The sequence below is a fragment of the Bufo gargarizans genome, chromosome 2 (genome assembly GCF_014858855.1).
Source record: "Bufo gargarizans isolate SCDJY-AF-19 chromosome 2, ASM1485885v1, whole genome shotgun sequence".
Lineage (NCBI taxonomy): Eukaryota > Metazoa > Chordata > Amphibia > Anura > Bufonidae > Bufo > Bufo gargarizans.
In genome coordinates this window covers 649,076,082-649,089,384 of record NC_058081.1, presented here as the reverse complement: position 1 = coordinate 649,089,384, position 13,303 = coordinate 649,076,082, and the positions used below count along the sequence as shown (strand labels likewise).

The 13,303-nt window shown below is 41.0% G+C and overlaps 1 protein-coding gene across 1 annotated transcript in view; it reads left to right on the top strand.

Annotated features, from left to right (window-relative positions):
* LOC122926257 (usherin-like) overlaps nucleotides 1-13,303 on the top strand; it is a 236,257-nt gene that overhangs the window by 187,009 nt on the left and 35,945 nt on the right. The window contains exon 14 of the mRNA XM_044277632.1: nucleotides 1,914-2,077. Coding sequence (XP_044133567.1) covers nucleotides 1,914-2,077 — 164 coding nt within the window. The remainder of the gene's footprint in view (nucleotides 1-1,913; nucleotides 2,078-13,303) is intronic.

Sequence of the window (13,303 nt, the reverse complement as noted above, 5' to 3'; positions counted from 1 at the left end):
GTTGCAAATAGTTGTGACAATAACGCTTGTCCCTCTATATACCTGCGGTATTGCAGCAGAACGAGAAACAACTGCTGCACAATACAAATGCACTATAATATACCTATACCAGTCCTTAAAAGGATTTTTGTGGCCCTATTAGCTAGCGTTTGGTGTCCCTTACAGTCTGAAACACAGAATGTAAAATGGCTGCCAGATCGAGTTTTGTTATAGGGTGGGGGTGTGTCCATATGCTGAAACGTCTCAATTGGCTGTCCTGTCCCACCTGATAGATGTGTCATGGGTCAAAGTACAGCACAATGCAAAAGAATATGGCGCCAGCAGACATTGCTATATGTTCGCATGTTCGGCGAATCGCGTACGAGCAAAGTTTGCCACAAAACAACCGCCGGGCGAACTGCAAGGCCATCTCTACTTAGAAGGGATTGGATACAGTCCTAATTTGGTGAAATTTGCTCATCTCTAGTGTAGTCTGATTCTGCAGTCATGTCTTATTTTCTTGGATCTTCCTTCTGACAGCAGATGAGAGGCAGACAGGATGTTGTAATAATGAATTCAGTATCAGACTACACAGGGTTTACTTGTAGTCTGTTACCATAGAGACACATAGGCTGCTTAGGATAACAGTAGGTTATTTTTAATCAAGACTATATGCAAGGTTGATTCTTCTTATATATATATCATGTAATACTGAAGATAAATATTTTATTGGACTAAAATACATGCAACAAGAGGTGTAAACAGAAGTTAGGGGCCGATAGAAATAATCTACATATGGCTATGTCCAGAGTAATGAATTACATTATGTAATATACAGGGCTAGGGTTTCAAGTAGAAATTCCCCCGATTTGTGGTAAATTCTCTGATCCAAACTGAATGTTTCTCTGTTGGCGAAAAGTTACAACAGAATTTGAATAAATTTAGTATATTTCTTTCAAATCATCACAAGTTGTACTCCCGCAAAAAAAAAAAAAAAAGGTTCTGACCCATTAGAAAGGTTCATGATGTAATCTGTAGTGAATGTAATCTTCTTACCAGTGTCTGTATTTGTGAGTTATAACCTCCCTTCTGATCCTCAGCTGTGTCATGTGACCAGCAATCAGACTTTCCAAATAACACAGCCTCTTATGTATGGGCAGGAAGACAGTTTTTCTATGTATTCCTATGGGAGCCTCAATGTCAGTCTCATAGGAATGAATAGCAAAGTATCTGACTGTCTGTCCTATGTCAGCTGGAGATCAGAGAGTTGGTCACATGACACAGGTGAGGATAAGAAGGGAGGTTATAACTCACCAATACAGTCACTGGTGAGAAGATTACCTTCACTACAGATTACTTCATGGACCTTTCTAACAAGTCAGAGAATACAATTTTTTGTGCAAGATCTTCTTTGACTTTTTCTTAACTTTGAGGTCCAGATTTTACTGCAACTTGCTGTGACCCCCACACGAATTAAGCAGCAGGATGTGCATGCTGACTGCTGCTCCATTTATCTCGGCTACCTCCGGTAGCCTCATACACTTTGTATAGAGTGCTTATCGCTTCATTGAAACGTGGAACACAGGTTCCCCATTCCCTTTGTTCCCATCAGTCACATTACCACCAATATAAAAGTTGCCCCCCATCCAAGAATAACCCTGGATACATCTTTAATTTTAACTTTTCTTCTCCCTGGCAAAGTTATTAACTGAAGCTTTGCTGCACTGACTAGTTTAATGCAACCAGAGATAGTTAAAAATCCACCTCCTGTCTCATCCAAGCTACAGTACCTATCATGGAATGCAAATTGTGCTTTTTTATGCTGTGTTTCAGTTATCATTAATTACATAATTATATAATATTAGTAAATTTTTTATTATTGTGTAATTTTTTTCTTTAAATCCAAGATTTCAAACTTATATTTCTTCTTCTAGATGCCAGCCTTGCTCGTGCAACCCAGCAGGCTCTGTCAATACCAGCTGCCATGCTATAACCGGACAATGCTTTTGCAAAGAATTTGTGAGCGGTAGGAACTGTTCACAATGTGTGGAAGGTTCTAGCAGTTTGGATGAGAATAATCCGTACGGGTGCAGTTCAAGTAAGTCATTACCTCAGCTCCTATGTTCTTAGAGGATGGTCGCCAATAAAGGAATATATTTGGCGTGCCAAGAAGGAAGATGTGAACTCGTGATTTTTTTCTCCAAAAAGTTATTGCTATGATTTATTTCAAGTCACCCATACACAATGAGAATTATTCTTAGCACTTAATTTTATATAATTTACATATTACATTATTTGAGTTAAATAGCATTGACAAGGTTTTATTTCTGAAGCAAAGCTGAACATTTCTGACAGTTGCTACTTTGAAAGGATCTACTTTGGATTTGTTCCCCAAGACTATAACATTAATGGCCTATCTTTAGGAAGGGACATCAATGTTGAATGACTGAGGACCCCACCACCAATAAGGACAGCAATTGGGGTCCCGATGCTTGCCAGGTACAGCAGCTCATCCATGTGGGTGGATTGTGTGGTACTAGAGATTATCCTATTCCCTAAATGGAAGTGAATGTGATAAACTATAGTACCAGGCACAGTTGTGCATACAGATGTGCCGCTTTGACTATGATTGGTGTGGGTGCCGAAGGTCAGAATCCGAATGATCAAACACAGGGGGCCTATCAACGATGTGCAAGCTCCTGGGCCCGAGTGAAAAATCTGTTAGAGGACAGCCTTTATTGTACGCTATTGTCTGGCAGAGGGACCTTTGGACCTCCTCAGGCACCAGGACCTAGGATTGACTGCTGCCATTGCATTGCCTATGGTTGTGCCTCTGACCCATTCTAATAATGGGTCATAAATGTTTTACCTCATAAGGGCATGTTCATATGGTGCAGATTTTCTGCTACAAAGTACAAAATCGGTAGTACAAGCAAAATGAATGAGATTTTAAGAACATTTCCAAATTTAGCAAAATCTGAAGCAAATTCCATGATAAATCCACACAACACATACAAGATTTTCTACAGATTTTGAATGCAAAACTATTATATGTAGTATATACAGTAGCAGTATTCTACTGTAGTATATTATAAAGGGAGGAGCTTTCTAATTAATTAATTATTAATATTTTTCTAATATTCAAAGGTTTGTATAATGGAAGAGCAAATAAATTTAAATCCTAAATTTTGTGCCCGTTCTGACTTCACAAAATTTTTTAAAAATGAAAGACGATTCAAATCTTAGCAAACACAAAAAATATACAATATATGTACATATTTAAAGAGAAAGGCAGCTGATAAGAACAGTGTCACAACCAGACACTCCTTAGCCTCTCTCAGCTGTCATGTGTTGGACTAATTGCTTCCCTTTAAATTCTTCCCCAGAATGCTTTTCTGGGCGGCTTATATTTCTTCCTGGAGTATGTGTGCATGCCCATCTGGTTCTCCTCTCCTCTACAAAGTTAAGTGTTAAACTGTTATCTGTTATTTTCTGTTTGCTGGATCCCAGGTGACCCTGACTCCCTCCGTGTCTGGTGTAGGGAGCCGGTGGTCGTGTCCCCTCACTATTGTAGGGTGCTCAGGGGTTATATAGTCAAGGTACGTGGATATGCATACCTCCACCATTCGGATCTATGCATAGGCTAAGCAGCCAGGGAAAGTGCCAGGTCTTCTACAGGGGTCTCCCTTTTGTTCCTTAGTAGTGTTGAGCGCGAATATTCGAATCGCGAATTTTTTTCGCGAATATCGGCACTTCGCTAATTCGCGAATATTTCGAATATAGTGCTATAAATTCGCAATTTCGAATATTCGTTTTTTTTTTTTTTTTTTTTTTTTTTTTTTTTTTATTGTTATATTTTTTCCTTTCCCACTTCCCTAAAGTTGTTCTTACCTGTCCTTTGGATTCCTGGCTTCCTGGCTGCTCCAGTCAGTGCCCGTTGCCGCTTCTGCCGCCTTCCGTGCTCATGGAGCGTCCCCATCTCCATGGGAACGTCTCCATATACTAGAATGTACTGTCGGATTTGAGAATTACGTTGAAATCGCAATTGCGATTAATATAACACGAAATAATCGCATTTGCGATTTCAACGTAATTCTCAAATCCGACAGTACATTCTAGTATATGGAGACGTTCCCATGAGCATGGAATATAGCATTACTAAGTTAAAAATCGCAAATGCGATTATTTCGTGTTATATTAATCGCATTTGCGATTTTATTTTATATTTTTTTTTTTTTTTTTTTTACTATGGTTGGCTTCAATGGTAGAATTAGCGAATATGACGAATATATTCGTTATATTCCACAAAACGAATATACGAATGTATTCGTCATATTCCACAAAACGAAGATAACGAAGTATTCTGCATCTCAGTTATATCTACCTATTCATCAACTTCGCTAATTCTAGCAATCATATAGGACAGTTTACTATAGAGACAGATAAGTTTAATTCGCTATGCGATTATATGACTGCTTTTTTTTTATATAAATAGAATAATTATAATACCTGATAATTATTATAATCTATTTATATAAAAAAGCAAAGTAATATAATCGCATAGCGAATTATACTTATCTGTCTTTATAGTAAACTTTCCTATATGATTGCTAGAATTAGCGAAGTTGATGAATAGGTAGATATAACTGAGATGCAGAATACTTCGTTATCTTCGTTTTGTGGAATATAACGAATATATTCGTATATTCGTTTTGTGGAATATAACGAATATATTCGTCATATTCGCTAATTCTACCATTGAAGCCAACCATAGTAAAAAAAAAAAAAAAAAAAAAAAAAAAATCGCAAATGCGATTAATATAACACGAAATAATCGCATTTGCGATTTTTAACTTAGTAATGCTATATTCCATGCTCATGGGAACGTCTCCATATACTAGAATGTACTGTCGGATTTGAGAATTACGTTGAAATCGCAAATGCGATTATTTCGTGTTATATTAATCGCAATTGCGATTTCAACGTAATTCTCAAATCCGACAGTACATTCTAGTATATGGAGACGTTCCCATGGAGATGGGGACGCTCCATGAGCATGGAATATAGCAGGGATCAGCAACCTTCGGCACTCCAGCTGTGGTGCAACTACAACTCCCAGCATGCACACCTCCATGGCTGTTCTCAGGACTCCCAAAGAAGTGAATGGAGCATGCTGGGAGTCGTAGTTTGACAACAGCTGGAGTGCCGGAGGTTGCTGATCCCTGGAATATAGCATTACTAAGTATAAATCGCAAATGCGATTATTTCGTGTTATATTAATCGCATTTGCGATTTTTTTTTTTTTTTTTTTTTACTATGGTTGGCTTCAATGGTAGAATTAGCGAATATGACGAATATATTCGTTATATTCCACAAAACGAATATACGAATGTATTCGTCATATTCCACAAAACGAAGATAACGAAGTATTCTGCATCTCAGTTATATCTACCTATTCATCAACTTCGCTAATTCTAGCAATCATATAGGACAGTTTACTATAGAGACAGATAAGTATAATTCGCTATGCGATTATATTACTTTGCTTTTTTATATAAATAGATTATAATAATTATCAGGTATTATAATTATTCTATTTATATAAAAAAAAAAGCAGTCATATAATCGCATAGCGAATTATACTTAGCTGTCTCTATAGTAAACTGTCCTATATGATTGCTAGAATTAGCGAAGTTGATGAATAGGTAGATATAACTGAGATGCAGAATACTTCGTTATCTTCGTTTTGTGGAATATGACGAATACATTCGTATATTCGTTTTGTGGAATATAACGAATATATTCGTCATATTCGCTAATTCTACCATTGAAGCCAACCATAGTAAAAAAAAAAAAAAAAAAATATAAAATAAAATCGCAAATGCGATTAATATAACACGAAATAATCGCATTTGCGATTTTTACTTAGTAATGCTATATTCCAGGGATCAGCAACCTCCGGCACTCCAGCTGTTGTCAAACTACGACTCCCAGCATGCTCCATTCACTTCTTTGGGAGTCCTGAGAACAGCCATGGAGGTGTGCATGCTGGGAGTTGTAGTTGCACCACAGCTGGAGTGCCGAAGGTTGCTGATCCCTGCTATATGCCATGCTCATGGAGCGTCCCCATCACCATGGGAACGTCTCCATATACTAGAATGTACTGTCGGATTTGAGAATTACGTTGAAATCGCAAATGCGATTATTTCGTGTTATATTAATCGCATTTGCGATTTCAATAGGAGAGTAGCCTTTAAGTTTAAAAAAAAAAAAAAAAAAAAAAAAAATTTAAAAAATCGCATGTGCGATTTTTTTAATCGCATATTATTCGCAATAACTAGCATAATGACGAATATTCGATTTCGACGAATATAAAACGAATATTCTATCGAATATTCGCGAATTTCGTCGAAATCGAATATGGCACCTGCCGCTCATCACTATTCCTTAGCTGTTGGATCCAGCGAGTCATTTATGCATGTCGTTTTGCCTTGTTACCTGTACACATTCCGTGACATTATAAGCCGCCAAAACCGTCTTAAGCATGGATCCGGTTTCACTTTTGGCTGAACGCTTCCAGGGTCTTTCATTGGAGGTAGCTGACCTCCGTAAGACTTTTTCTCAGCTTCAAGTGACCGGTTCAGCTTGCGTTCATGGAGCTTGTTCTGAGCCTAAGATCTCGCTCCCGGATACGTTCTCCGGGGGTAGTGAGAATTTTGTGTGTTTTAGAGAGGCTTGCAAACTCCATTTTCGCCTTCTTCCCCTTTCCTCTGGAGATGAGGAACGGAGGGTGGGGATCATTATATCGCTGCTCAGAGGTAACGCTCAGTCCTGGGCCTTTTCGCTGCCGGAGGGGGCACGGCCTCTCCGTTCAGTGGATGAATTCTTTTTAGCCCTGGGTCAGATATATGATGATCCGGATCGTATTGCTCTGGCGGAGTCTAGACTACGTCTCTTATGCCAGGGTAAACAATCCGCAGAAATATACTGCTCAGAATTTCGGAGATGGGCAGCTGATACTGGTTGGAATGATGCTGCACTCCGAAGTCAATTTTGCCATGGTCTTTCAGAGGGATTGAAAGATGCATTTGCCTTTCATGAAAGGCCTATTTCTTTGGACTCTGCTATGTCTCAGGCCGTTCGTATTGACAGGCGTCTTAGAGAGAGAGGAGAGATCTCTCCTTCCTGTCATACTCGGTCCCAGGACTGTGCAGCGGTCCCATTCTGTGCGCAGGGGTCTCAGTCGCTGTCAGCCCCTTCTGAGCAGGAGCCCATGCAGCTGGGGTTGATTGCTTCTGACAATAGAAGATTCAGCCCGCATGGGACGGTTTGTTTTTGTTGTGGAGGTATTAATCATTTGGCAAATATTTGTCCCTCTAGGAGATTCAGGCAGTTCTCTGGGTATAATAAAGAAACAAAGAGGAAAAAATCTTTGAAAAATGTTCCGTCTGTTACTATTGGCAGGGTTAAGTGGAAGTTGAAGGTTTTCCGTTTGCTTGTAGTTCCCGTTTTGTCCTGCCGGCTAGGGTGGCGCTAGAGAGCAAGAACATTTTTTGTGAGATTTTTGTGGATAGTGGAACAGCGGTCAATCTCATTGATAATCAATTTGCGATAACTCATGGTTTCCAGGTGTGCGCTTTGAGAAAGGATATTCCTGTTTTTGCTATCGATTCCGCTCCACTTTCTCAGAAATCATTAAAGGGCATAGTTCACAATATCCGTTTGATTGTGAGTGATGCTCATGTTGAGGATGTGTCATGTTTCGTCCTTAGCGGTTTGCCCACCCCTCTGGTGTTGGGGCTGCCCTGGCTCACTAAGCATAACCCCACCATTGATTGGCAAGCGAAGCAAATAAATGGTTGGAGTGACTTTTGCAGAGAGAATTGCCTCATGACATCTGTTTCTGAGGTTGCTACTAAGACTATACCATCTTTTCTCTCTGAATTTTCGGATGTCTTCTCTGAGAGTGGAGTTCAGGATTTGCCCCCGCACAGGGAGTACGATTGCCCTATTAATCTCATCCCAGTCGCCAAGCTGCCTAAATCTCGTTTATACAATCTTTCCCAACCTGAGAGGATCGCTATGCGTGCTTATATCTCTGAGAGTCTGAGAAAGGGACACATACGACCCTCGAAGTCACCTGTTGCCGCTGGTTTTTTCTTTGTTAAGAAAAAAGATGGTTCTTTAAGACCTTGTCTGGATTTCAAGGAGCTGAACAATATCACAATTCGTGACCCTTATCCGCTCCCTCTGATCCCGGACCTATTTAACCAGGTTGTTGGGGCTAAAGTCTTTTCCAAATTAGATTTAGGAGGGGCATACAACCTGGTCAGGGTCAGAGAAGGGGACGAATGGAAGACGGCCTTCAATACCCCTGAGGGCCATTTTGAAAACTTGGTTATGCCTTTTGGTTTGATGAATGCCCCAGCCGTTTTTCAGCATTTCGTGAACAGCATTTTTTATCATTTGATGGGAAAATTTGTATTGGTGTATTTGGATGACATTTTGATTTTTTCTCCCGATTTCAAAACTCATAAGGAACATTTACGTCAGGTCTTGCTCATTCTGCGGGAGAATAAATTATATGCGAAACTGGAAAAATGTGTGTTTGCGGTTCCAGAAATTAAATTTCTGGGGTTTCTTCTCTCCGCTTCTGGTTTTCGCATGGACCCCGAGAAGGTCCGCGCTGTGCTTGAGTGGGAGCTTCCTGAGAATCAAAAGGCGCTGATGCATTTTTTGGGCTTTGCCAATTATTACAGGAAGTTCATTTTGAATTATTCTTCTATTGTTAAACCACTCACTGATATGACCAGAAAGGGGGTAAATTTTTCTTCTTGGTCAGTAGAGGCGCGTAAGGCTTTTTCTGATATCAAGGAGAGTTTTGCTTCCGCTCCCATCTTGGTGCAACCTGATGTTTCGTTACCCTTCATAGTTGAGGTTGATGCTTCTGAGGTGGGTGTGGGGGCGGTCTTGTCTCAGGGTTCCTCTCCTGCCAATTGGCGACCGTGTGCCTTTTTTCTCAAGAAAACTCTCCTCCGCAGAGAGAAATTACGATGTGGGAGATAGGGAATTGTTGGCCATCAAGTTGGCTTTTGAGGAATGGCGCCATTGGCTAGAGGGAGCCAGACACCCTATTACCGTATTTACTGACCATAAAAATCTGGCCTACTTGGAGTCAGCCAAGCGTCTGAACCCGAGACAGGCCAGATGGTCGTTGTTCTTTTCTAGGTTTAATTTTGTTGTCACGTTCCGCCCTGGAGTTAAGAATGTGAAGGCAGATGCCCTGTCACGTTGTTTTCCGGGAGGCGGGAATTTTGAAGACCCGGGTCCCATTTTGGCTGAAGGTGTGGTGGTCTCTGCTCTTTTTCCTGAATTGGAGGCAGAGGTGCAGGCAGCCCAGTCAGAGGCTCCTGATCTTTTTCCTCCTGGAAGGTTGTTTGTGCCTCTCGCTTTAAGACACAAGATTTTTAAAGAACACCATGATACGGTCCTTGCTGGGCACCCGGGGGTAAGAGCCACACTGGATCTCATCGCTCGGAGATTCTGGTGGCCTGCGCTTCGTAAGTCGGTTGAGGGTTTTGTGGCAGCCTGCGAGACTTGCGCTCGTGCCAAAGTCCCTCATTCACGGCCATCAGGTCTTCTCCTTCCCTTACCCATTCCTTCCCGTCCTTGGACACATCTGTCCATGGACTTCATAACGGACCTGCCTCGTTCCTCGGGGAAGACTGTGATTCTGGTGGTGGTGGACCGTTTTAGCAAAATGGTGCATTTCATCCCTTTTCCTGGTTTGCCCAATGCTAAGACGCTGGCGCAGGCATTTGTTGATCACATTGTCAAATTGCACGGTATTCCTTCAGACATAGTCTCTGATAGGGGCACGCAGTTTGTTTCCAGATTCTGGAAGGCTTTCTGTTCTCGCTTGGGGGTTTGGTTGTCATTCTCTTCTGCTTTCCACCCGCAGTCGAATGGTCAGACAGAGCGCGTCAATCAGAATCTGGAGACATATCTGCGTTGTTTTGTGGCGGAGAATCAAGAGGATTGGTGTTCTTTTTTGTCCCTTGCTGAGTTTGCTTTAAATAACCGTCGTCAGGAGTCCTCTGATAAGTCACCATTTTTTGGTGCATATGGGTTTCATCCACAGTTTGGGACTTTCTCGGGAGAGGGGTCTTCTGGTTTACCTGATGAGGACAGATTCTCCTCGTCTTTGTCATCTATTTGGCAAAAGATTCAAGATAATCTAAAGAGCATGAGTGAGAGATATAAGCGTGTGGCTGATAAGAGACGTGTGCTTGGTCCGGACCTGAATGTTGGTGATCTGGTGTGGTTGTCTACCAAGAATATCAAATTGAAGGTTCCCTCCTGGAAGTTGGGTCCTAGGTTTATTGGGCCTTACAAAATCCTGTCTGTCATCAATCCTGTTGCATACCGTCTTGATCTTCCTCAGACTTGGAAGATCCATAATGTTTTTCATAAGTCCTTATTGAAACCTTATGTTCAACCCATTGTACCCTCGCCTTTGCCTCCTCCTCCGATTATGGTTGATGGGAATCTTGAATTTCAGGTCTCTGGGATTGTGGATTCTCGTCTTGTCCGCGGTTCTCTTCAGTACCTTGTTCACTGGGAGGGGTATGGTCCTGAGGAGAGGATGTGGGTCCCAGTGACGGACATTAAAGCCTCTCGTCTCATCAGGGCTTTCCATAGGTCCCATCCTGAGAAGGTGGGTTCTGAGTGTCCGGAGTCCACTCGTAGAGGGAGGGGTACTGTCACAACCAGACAGCTGAGAAGCTCTGACAGAGGCCTTTCAGAACCTCCTCTTTGAGTTTCTGTGTTGTGGTATTCAGCTCCTCCTCTCCTTAGCCTCTCTCAGCTATCATGTGTTGGACTAATTGCTTCCCTTTAAATTCTTCCCCAGAAGGCTTTTCTGGGCGGCTTATATTTCTTCCTGGAGTATGTGTGCATGCCCATCTGGTTCTCCTCTCCTCTACAAAGTTAAGTGTTAAACTGTTATCTGTTATTTTCTGTTTGCTGGATCCCAGGTGACCCTGACTCCCTCCGTGTCTGGTGTAGGGAGCCGGTGGTCGTGTCCCCTCACTATTGTAGGGTGCTCAGGGGTTATATAGTCAAGGTACGTGGATATGAATACCTCCACCATTCGGATCTATGCATAGGCTAAGCAGCCAGGGAAAGTGCCAGGTCTTCTACAGGGGTCTCCCTTTTGTTCCTTAGCTGTTGGATCCAGCGAGTCATTTATGCATGTTGTTTTGCCTTGTTACCTGTACACATTCCGTGACAAACAGCAAATATTTCTCGGTTGTGACAGTTTGAGCAACAAGAAGGAATAGTATAAGAAGGAGAACACTGAGAACGAGATAGGGTAAAGAATAAGAATGAGAAGAAGGCAAAAAGGAAAAATTTAAGAAATCATGGACAGGAGGACAAAAATAAGAAGAGGAAGGAGAAGATGGAAAATAAGAAGAGGAGGAAGGAGGAGACGGAAAATAAGCAGAAGTTGGAGTGGGAGAGAAGGGTTACACTAAGCCTAAAACTCCAGGCTTCATCATTAGATAAAAAAAAAAAAAAATTCTAAATGGAATATCTTACCATCCAGGAAGAGTATTGCCCCTCGGATGAAGGAAAGGCTAACAAAAGTGCCTTAAGTTATATAAATAAGCACAACATACTTTAGTTATTAATATACGACATATGTCCAAATAAATTGTGCATAGAGTGTACAATCACATTTTGCTATACAACTTCCAGATAATGAGTTGGTATCCAGATACCGTAATTCAGTGCCCAGATATCTCCTGCTAGTCAGTTTCCAGATATATATTGCATAGAGATTACAGATACATTTTGCTGTACAACTTAATTAATAGTAAGTGTTATTCAGTGCCTAAATTATTAGTAGCAGTGTCATTCTGTACTAAGGTTAATTGTCACCGCCAGACATCTGAGAAGCTCTGACAGACGTTCTTCAGAACCTCCTGCTTGAGGTTCTTTTGCTTTCGTTTTGTCCTCTCGTTTCCCTCTCTCAGCTGTCATCTAGTTGCACTGATTGCATCCCTTTAAATCCCCTCCCATACTGCATCACTTTGCGGTTTATACAACTTCCTGGAGTGTGTGCATGCTGGATGGTACAACTGATGCTTCTACAGATAAGTTTGTTCATTTATTTGTGTTTTCCTGTTTGCTTGATCCTAGATGATCCTGACTCCCTCCGTATTAAGTGTAGGGAGCCGGTGGTCATGTCCCCTCACTATTATAGGGTGCTCAGGTGTCATACAGTCGAGGAACGAGGGTATGCAATTATCTACCATAGAGATTTTTGCATAGGCTGAGCAGTAAGGGAGAGGGCTAGGGATGTTACAGGGCTTACCCTTTGGTTCCTTAGTTTTGTATCAAGTCAGTCAGATCTTCATTTGTGTCTTCTAGTTTTCTGTAACACCTTCCATGACATTAATATTAACAGTGTCATGCCGTGCCAAGAAAAATGTCAGTGCCATTCAGTGCCAAGATAAATATAGCAGTATCATTCAATATCCAGATAAATAGTAGCAGTGTCATGGAGTGTCCAGATACATTGTAGCAGTGTCATTCATTGGCCAAAAAAACTATAGCAGTATAATTTAATGCCCAGATAAATAGTTTGTGTCATGCAGTACCAAAATAAATTGTAGGGTCATTCAGCACCCAGATAAATTGTAGGGTCATTCGGTACCCAGATAAACAATACCAGTACCATTCATACCCAGATAAATAGTAACAGTTTTATTCTGTGCCCAGATAAATAGTATCTGTGTCATTCAGTGCCCAGATGAACAGTAGCAGTATCATTTAGTGCCCAGATAAATAGTAGCAGTATCATTCACTGCCCAGATGAACAGTAGCAGTATCATTCAGTGCCCAGATAAATAGTTTTAGTGTAATTCAGTGTCAAGATAAATAGTAGGTTCAGCACCCAGATAATTTATCACCAAGATAAATCATGGCAGTGTCATTCAGTGCCCAAATAAATAGTAGCATTATCTTTCAGTGCCCAGATAGTTGTTGCTATCCAGTTTCCAAATAAATAGTGCATGCAGTGTACAAATACATTTTGCTAAACTACTCCCAGATAAATAGTGTCAGTCAGTGTCCATATAATCAGTAATATGCATTTCCCAGATATCAACTACTACAAATTAGTGATGAGCGGGAGGTGCCATATTCGATTTCGCGATATTTCGCGAATATTCGAATGAATATTCGTGTTATATCCGTCGAAATCGAATATTCGTAATTATTTTAATTATCGCGAATAATATACGAATTTTTTTTTTCC